The sequence below is a fragment of the Merops nubicus genome, unplaced genomic scaffold (genome assembly GCF_000691845.1).
Source record: "Merops nubicus isolate BGI_N331 unplaced genomic scaffold, ASM69184v1 Scaffold5013, whole genome shotgun sequence".
NCBI classification, from domain to species: domain Eukaryota; kingdom Metazoa; phylum Chordata; class Aves; order Coraciiformes; family Meropidae; genus Merops; species Merops nubicus.
In genome coordinates, this window is record NW_008598103.1 from 25 (window position 1) to 8,468 (window position 8,444).

Consider the following 8,444-nt stretch of genomic DNA (forward strand, 5'->3'; position numbering starts at 1 on the left):
TGTTTCCTCATACTAAATAAACAGCCCAAGAGCCTCCTCCTGGTTAAGCCAGGGCTGAGACCTTCAGATGGTTTAGAGGAGCTGGCCTTGAAAACTTATCACTTTTTCCAAACACCAAAATACTAAAAAGTGGCAATAAGTGACTGCAGGTGCAGGGAACTGTGCAGGGGTGACAACCTCCTGATTCCAGTCCTGGCCCCAGCACTGATTTGTCATTCTGACCTTGAGTGAGTCACTTGACCTCAGTATGAGTCTCTCTCTTTGTAGAGGAGGTGGTTGCCTGTGAGAAGGTGCCAAAAGAGCTTTTGCAGAGCTTCAGAACAGTGGAGTGAGAGTGCAGATGGAAAAACAGGAGTTTTCTCCCTCAACTGGTTTCTAAAACTGATCAAAGGATTTTACCACAGTGTGAGAACTGAAATGTGGCTGTAAAATGCTCACTAATAGTTCAGGTGTTAGGGTGGGATTGAGTCACAAGTGAAATCTTGCTGGATTTGTGTTTGCAAAGTGAGCAGGAATCTGGTTGTTCTTACTATAAACCTCCTGCCAGGCTTTAGAGTCTTGGGGAATTCAGATAAGCTGCAGCTTGGAGCATCTCTGTCTGAGAGTCCTGGGCTGCTGGTGAGAATTTGGCAGTTGTTTTGAGTGTTAAACTCCAGGATTTGGAGATGAACCTGTGCAGGGGACACACATTATGTGGTGCAATCCTTCCCAAGAGCTGTTGTGCAATTATATCCTGGAATGCTGCAAGCTGTGCCAATTAACTTCAGCCAAAATGTGACTGGTGATGGAATTAAACTTTGTTCACTGGCAAAGAATGGTCCTGGCAGCATTTTTCAAAGTGTTTTGGTGGTTTATAGTGTTTAGGGGGGTGGTGGAGGGCTGCAAGTTGGGTTAACCAGCACCTGGTGTAAACCAGAGTGAAACTGGGGGGCTGTTGATGAATGGTGAGAGTTGATGTCAGTGGCTCAGCATTTGCTGCTTTAGCAGGAGAAGTGTGAAGCTGAAGCTCTGGAATGAAGGAAAAGTCTCTGTTCTTTTATATCCAGTTGGTATGAGAATGTTTAAATAAATGGAAATGTGTTTGCCTGAGCTCTGTACCTATCTGCTGTTGCTGCTCATACCCTGATTTAGCAGCTGAAGCACCCAGGGGTGTCTGGTTTAGCCATAGCTGTGTGTGCTCTAAAGAATCTGTATGATAAAAGTAAATAATGGTTTTTTTTTCACTTGGTGGACCAGCCCTGGACTCAGTCAGTTAAGCAATTCTGCATTTTTACAGGGAGGCAAACAAGCAGCATGTGAGATGTCAGAAGTGTTTAGAGTTTGGACATTGGACCTACGAATGTACAGGGAAGAGAAAATACCTGCACAGACCTTCCAGGACAGCCCAGCTAGCAAAAATTCTCAAAGAGAGAGAAAAGCAGCTGCTACTGCAACAAAGGTAAGGCTGGCAGAGTGAGAATGTCTAGCTGATGAAAGGTGGTTGTGTGGGGGTGGGAGAGATGGAGTCCTAGACTGTGTGCTGTCATCTTTTCTTCCAGACTGTGAGGTTTGCCTAATATTGAGCTGTTTTGTGTGTTAGGTGGAGTATGTACCCTCAGGTCCTGCAAAATGAATGCTGTTCATTAACACCTACTTGTCTGAAATGCACTTAAAACTTTTTTTGGCCTGTCTGAAACAAAAAAAGAAGTGCACTAAGCCAAGTTAGAATAGTTGGAGCCTTGTTTGGCATGGAGTGCTGTTTCCTGAGTTCCATGGTTCCATCATTTCCTGTGTTAGTGCCAGCCCAAGCAGGCTGGTGTGCAGGCTGTGGAAGTGGTTGTACCAAAGAAAGGATTCTTTCACTCCTCTCCAGGCTTGCTGTTAGAACCTGGTCTGCTGGATATGACCTGGCAGAGGATCTGGGCCACACAGCACCTCCAGACTGCTCCTGTTGAGCTGTGGTGGTTAAACAGGGCAGTGAGAGTTGGATTAGCAGGTGGTTTGAACTCTGGAGCTTAAAGAAGCAGCATCTCACTGGATTGTGTCATTATTTCCCTCTCTGACCTCGAGGGAGTGGAGGATCCCCTGCAGCTCCGCAGGAAGCTCCCAGGAGAGCTCTGTGTGCCTGGGGTGTCTTCTCTCCACGTTGTGAGGAGACCTGAACCCTTCCCCCAGGTTTATCAATTGTTTTAACAGCAACTCCAGCTGACAAAGAGGAAAAATAACTTAACCCATCATCTCTCCCTGCAGCTCCTGTGGGAGGGTCTCCTCTGTGCCCTGGCAGAGGTGGTGGTGGCAGCAGGAGGGGTGTTGCCAAAGGGCAGGGAGCATGGTCCTGGGTTCAGTCCCTCAGCTGGCAGCAGTGACTGAAGGACTGACCCCTGTGAAACCCATCAGCTCGTGTGAGGAGTGACACAAAGTGTTTGAAACTCAGTTTGAGCTGATTGCTTTGAAGCAATTGTCATCTAGTGTTGCAGGTAAGAAATCAGAAGAAATAAGAAATCATTAGGGGCTCAAACTCACACCCTTTGGAAGCAGTTTGGAAGAGTTCTGGAACTCAAGACTTTTAGGACAAATGTTAAATTTAAGACTCAGATTATTTGCTGGTTCTTTTCCTGCCCTTTTTCTCTTGCATTCTGCTGGTTGGCACTGGAGGAGGGTGGCTGGAGGGTGCAATTGGCTGTGGCCTGGCTGCCAGGCTCCAGGGGGGGATAATTGTCTGACAGAGTGACAGGGCTGCCCAGGGTCTGTCAGGAATGGAGCTTTTGGAGCTGGAAGAATGCAGTGTGAGGGGCATGTGCTGTGAGAAGTCCTCTCAGAAGAGGTCAGCTGAGGAATCCTGAGATGGGAGCAGCTCTAATCCTGGTTAAATGAGGCTGGGTGCCTGGGGGTTGTATAACCATAAGCTCTTTGAAGCTCCTTAACTGTGTTACACTGCCAAGGATGGGGCTTGTTCTCCATGGAAAAAACAACTTCCTAGGTCAAACTCTTTTTCCATAGCTCACCCTGGAAGGTTGTTTCTTGTCTGTGGAGAATTTTGGTCTCCTACAGATCTGCTTGGAGTCTTTGCATCACCATCTTTAAAGATCTAATACTGAATCATTAACCAGAAGGCAAACACAGTCTCATAAGGTTAATATTTACTTTTTGACAGCCACATACAAGATTTTTCAGCACTCACTCATTTTGGCAGTTGTTCCAGGGTCCTTCTGTTTGCCCAGTGCTGACCCCAGGTCCTGATGGACACGGTGGAGCCAGTAAAGCCCACTGCAGGTGTTGGGAGGGGAGGAGAGGTGACAAAGTCTTTATTCCTCAGCGATATTACTGCATCGAACCAGAATCGGGACACCTGAGGTTTGATTTCTGGTTCTGAAGACGGGGTGGTGCCACGGGGAAGCCCCCCAAGCGTGGGGAAGCAGATGTGGAGCTGCAGAGACCCGCCCCCTCCTTTGGGTGGCTCGCAGGGACCTCCCACAGTTATCCAGCCCTGAAACGCTAGAGGGAAGCACAGACCCGTGCCACGGCTCCTCGGGCCGAATTAGCTCCCCGAAGGTACTTTGGGATCGAATTCTGGCCTCAGGGAGGGGCAGGGACTTCCTACTGTCAGTATTAAGGGTGTGCAGCACAACGGGGGGGGCTGTAAGTTTGGTTTGAAACTAGAAGAGCAACGGATCTTCCTCTTGCCCACAGGAATCTGTGGGGAGTGTGGAAAACTCTGATATTTTCATACTATACATATGAAAATAAATGGGGGAAAAATATCTCATTTTTCTGGCCTACAGAAGTCATTAAGTACTTTAGTTAAAGTACAATATAGTTTCCAGTTAACACTTTCCTCTTTCTGCCCTTTTCTGGAGTCTTCATCAACACATCCTGCAGTCTCATTTCTAAATGGCATCTATTTGTAGTTTTTGCTTTTGTTTTTGCACATTTAAGAAGGCTTCTAATAAAAGAGAGAAAATAGAGCTTCCTTCTGTGTCAGTGGCACATGAAGTATGCTGCAGTTTGGGGGCCTGCTTGAATCACTCCTGTACATTCCAGGTTGAATGAAGTGCTCTGTATCTGCCATGGATTGAGAAGAGCACGTGGCTGGTACATTTGACTGAAGGTATTTTATTTCATTAAAAAAAACCCCAAACAACAACAACAAAAACCCAAAAACAGTTCAGAGGTGAAGACTGGTTTGAAAACAAACATAAAACAAAAACAAACACAAACAAAAAAAAAAAAAATTACAAAAACAAACCCACCCAAAACACTCCCTTAGTGCTTTGTTAAAAGAATCTTCTGTGTCTTTTCTCACTAAATCTTCCTTTGAGTGTATGAATAGGTGGGAACCTGAAAGACAAAGAGCTGAAAAGCATCAATATAAATTGTTTTTTTGTACTTGAAAGAGATGCATGGTGAAAGCTAGAGCCTAATTCAGTATTTTACCCTTTGTTTCAATCAGTTCAGTTATTCCCAAGTATGGTTATACAGATTTTTTTTTTTCTGTATCCTTTTCCCCTGGGTCTTTCCCATCCCAAAATATTGTCTGTGAACCATGAAGAAAAGGATGAAGAATAGCAGAGTGTGCTTAACACAGAAAATCAGAGGTGAGCTGCTGGTTTGGGGTTTTTTCTTCCCTGATTTATAGGTACTGTTTGTCTGGTTTGAATAGTGACTGAAAAGAGATGCCAAATGAACTCTGGGCAGTGCAGTGCTCTGCCAGTGGGGTACCAGCTTCTAATATTGACCTCAACTCCACTCTTTGGCCATTTAGTTCATTTCCCTACTGCACTAACCAAAGCCATTGTTTTTCTTCCCCTCTGATTAGCTCTGGAGAAAATAATGCAGAAAAGAAGACCAAGAAGAAAAGGTATGTGGGGAGCAGTGACTGTGGGTGTGGCTGTTCCAGCACGTGGTCTCCTGGTGGCCCCAGTGGCAGGGGGGTGTGGGGAAACTGGGAAATGCCTCTTGCATTTTACTGCTTTTAGCATGACCTTGCTTTGGTCATAAAAGTATTTCTGCCTCAAAGACCATCAAGTGTTTTAAGCAACTGGGCAGGAATGGCACACTGTTCTCTAGCCTACAGTCACCCCCCTGCCCAGCTTCTCTTCCTTTTGTGTGTGTTTCTTTTAGCAGCTGTCTCTGAAGCTTTGTCTACAAAATGAAACAAAAAGTCTCTAAAAACAAAACCTGACAACAAAACCCCACCCTGAAACCAAACCAAACCCCCTCAATCCCATCCCAACCCAAACTCCTGGAAATAACCCTGGATTGAAATCTAATTTGAACCAAGAACTCTTCTGATGTTATTTCTGCTTCACTGTGCCTTATTGTTTGCTTGTCTTTATCACCAAACCCTTCCAGGAGCAGCTAGAACCCTGAACCAGAACCCTGCTGCTCATCATGAGGGGAGTTTTATTTACAGGGATTGTATGTGTGGCACAACCTCATTATCTCTGTGCATTTTCTTGGCTGTTCTGTCTCCAAGCCTCAGCTTCTAAAAACAAGTTTGGGGTGATTTTTAAAAACTGGGCCTGTTGCTTTCTGTGGCAGTTGTTGAATAAGCCACAGCAGTTTTTTTAAAGCATGCCTTTATTTCAGGGTGTTGGGGGGAATGTGGCTTTGTTGGAATGCTTCCTGGTGAGAGTCTTAGTTCCACTATCAGAAAATGTCTTATCAGAGGCTCCTTCTTGGCAGTGAGAACATTTATTGTTGGAGTTACTTAGGAGCAGGGAGACCATAAATTAACTGATTTCTAAGCAGTGCTGCTCAGGCCTCTTCCTGCCTCAGCTTCCTCATGTGCTGCATCCTTCTACTTGGCAGAATGATTTTCAGAGTATTTGAGCTCTAAACAAATGCAGAAAAGAGCCAAAGGATTTATGGGGGAGAGGGGGTGGTGCAGTCACTTCTCCCTTAAAATTTTAAAACTCCTTTAGGTTTGAATCATTATCTAGGTTTTATGCAAGCACTGTACCCATCAATATAAATTCCCTTCTGCATAGCTTGCTCTTTATATTTATGATGATACAGAAAGAATTAAATGTCCAAAATTCAGCAGAGTGTTGCCATTGAATATTCACCTTCCAGCTCCCCAAAAAAAATCAATGCCAAAGTTAAGAGTTGTGGCAGTAGCAAGCACTAACCTTTTACATAGTGTGTGTTTGTTTTGATATAAACAGTAATAAGTGAGCTACAGGCTAAACTGGAAAAACAGGAGCAGGCAAAGCAGCTGTTGGACAATCTTGTGACCTGAGGTGACACAGAGCTGGCTGCAGCCTCCCCGTGTGGCATTCTTGGGTTGCTCATTACAGCCCACATAGAAATCTGCTGTGTGAAGGGTGGAATCCTGTCTTGATTCAGTTGTTTCTTCAGGCACCTGGCTGTCATTGTGCCCAAAATGGAGAATTTGATTTAAGTGGTGAGTTTTAAATGGCTTGGGGTGGTTAGATGATTGCAGCAGAGTTGGAAAGGACCAAGAGCTCCTCAGAGAGGGTGAGGAAATGCAGCACTAGCTCCATGGCTGGTGTGTGGAGTCCTGTAAGTTAACACTGAGCTTGCTGTGAGGGACTGAGTGCCTCTCTGCTGGGGCAGTTCCATGCTCCTGCAGTGGTTTGGTAGACCCAGAGATCTTGGATCTGCCAGTCTGGAGCACCTGGGCCATCCCATTGCCTGATCAGGACAAGGTGAAACAGGGAATTTTACTTGCTCCCATCTCCATCCTCCTCCTGCAGCTGCCAACAGGCCACGTATTGCATCACCTGAGAACAAGTATCTGCTTGTCTCTCCCCTCTCAGATCCAACCATTGCTTCCCTTGAGGAGAAGCAATATTAAATGTTGTCTTCTGATGTTTTGGTGAGTGGGTTTCAGATTGTAACCTAAATATTGGAGCTCTGTGGACTGCTCCTGTGGATGCTGTGAAAGGTGATTAGGAAAAGAAAGTTGAAAGTCATCATTTGAGGATCCTCTGACTGAATCTTGCCCATATAAACAAGGCTGCACATCCAGTGACAGTTCAGCTTGAAACTAGTAGTCTTTTTTTTGTTAAGGGAAACAAAAATTAAGACTAATTATCTTGAGACTAGTTTTTCACCAACAATAAGTCTGTATTTAACCAGCCCTTATGGCTTTATTGTTAATAAATAGTCATTGTGTCTGTATGCCCAGAGATGACAGGTCACAGATGCATTGTACAGACTTCAGTGAGTCATAGCTTAACACATGCATCCAGATTTGTCAGCTGACAAGCCCATGGCTGATATGATATAAAAACATTAACAGCCTTAACACAGGCATTTCCTGAGTTGTTGTTTAACCAGCCCCTCAGGTGAAAGCTACCAGGTTGATTTTTGATGGAAAGAAGGTCCTGCATTATTGTATTAACCTTTCTGTGTGGTGTCTGGTGGAATTGGTGGGAAGGGGGGTGAACTGGTACCTTCATACTTCCTTTGGAGGAAGATCCATGGGAGGATTTAATTGTACTTCCTTGGAATTCATATTGCCTTAATCAGCAGCCTTGATCTGGGCAACAGCAGCCTCGGTAAGGGGTGGAAATGGGGTGTGGGGAGTGGAAAAGGCAGAGGATACAGAAACTCACTGTGCTGTGTTCATAGTTCTCTCTTTACCTTGGACTGATTCCACCCATTCTCCTCCACCCTGAAAACAACAGCCTCCTGTAGCAGCAGGTAACTTGGGTTCTTTTGCCAGGAGTAATCTAAGAACACTTTCCACTCAGGGCAGTTCCAGCATTTATGAAATCACTGATGAAGCTTCCACTGATTTTGCATTGCCAGAATTTCACTCCTTATGACAGTGGTGTGCTGGAAACTTTCAGGCCAGGTAATTGCCCTGTGGGTTACAACAGAGGGCACAGAGCAGTGTGTGATGGGTGCTGTCTCCAGCAGGGCTGCTCTCAGCAGGCTTTGTTTTCCTGCAGATCTAAAAGCGTGACCAGCTCCAGCAGCAGCAGCAGTGACAGCTCAGCTAGTGACTCCTCCTCTGACAGTGAAGATTCTTCTACCTCCTCCTCTTCTGATGACAGCGACAGTGATGAGAGCTCCTCCTCTTCCTCATCTTCACCATCCTCCAGCAGCACGTCCTCCTCTTCGGAGTTCGAGTCGGATTCGAGCTCCTCCAGCAGCAGCAGCAGCAGCACAGACAGTAGCTCTGAGGATGAGCCACCAAAGAAGAGGAAGAAGAAATAGTGTGGCCCAGGCCAGGACTGACCACGCTCTGCAAAGATGGTTTGAGCCCATGGTTGCCAAACAGTTTAACCCATCCACATTTCTACTGCTAAAACTTTCTCAATGTTTTGCATAGTGGTTCCTAGGACATGAAAGGTGTTAAATGGCACGTGAGACTTGCTGAGAGAGTATTTTTGTGGTTTATCCTTTTATGGAAAATTTTACTTTTTTAGTTCAAAACAAAAAAAAAATCTATCATCAGATTTGTTTATATGAGCTGCAGTCCAGTGACCTGG

The 8,444-nt window shown here is 45.3% G+C and overlaps 1 protein-coding gene across 1 annotated transcript; it reads left to right on the plus strand.

Annotated features, from left to right (window-relative positions):
* Positions 1-1,276: 1,276 nt before the first annotated feature.
* On the plus strand, positions 1,277-8,169 carry ZCCHC10 (zinc finger, CCHC domain containing 10; the record flags this gene model as incomplete). The annotated part of the gene is made up of 3 exons (XM_008936914.1): positions 1,277-1,438; positions 4,796-4,837; positions 7,902-8,169. Coding segments are annotated over 3 exons (472 nt in total), but the record flags the coding sequence as incomplete, so codon positions are not given.
* Between the last annotated feature and the right edge of the window lie 275 nt (positions 8,170-8,444).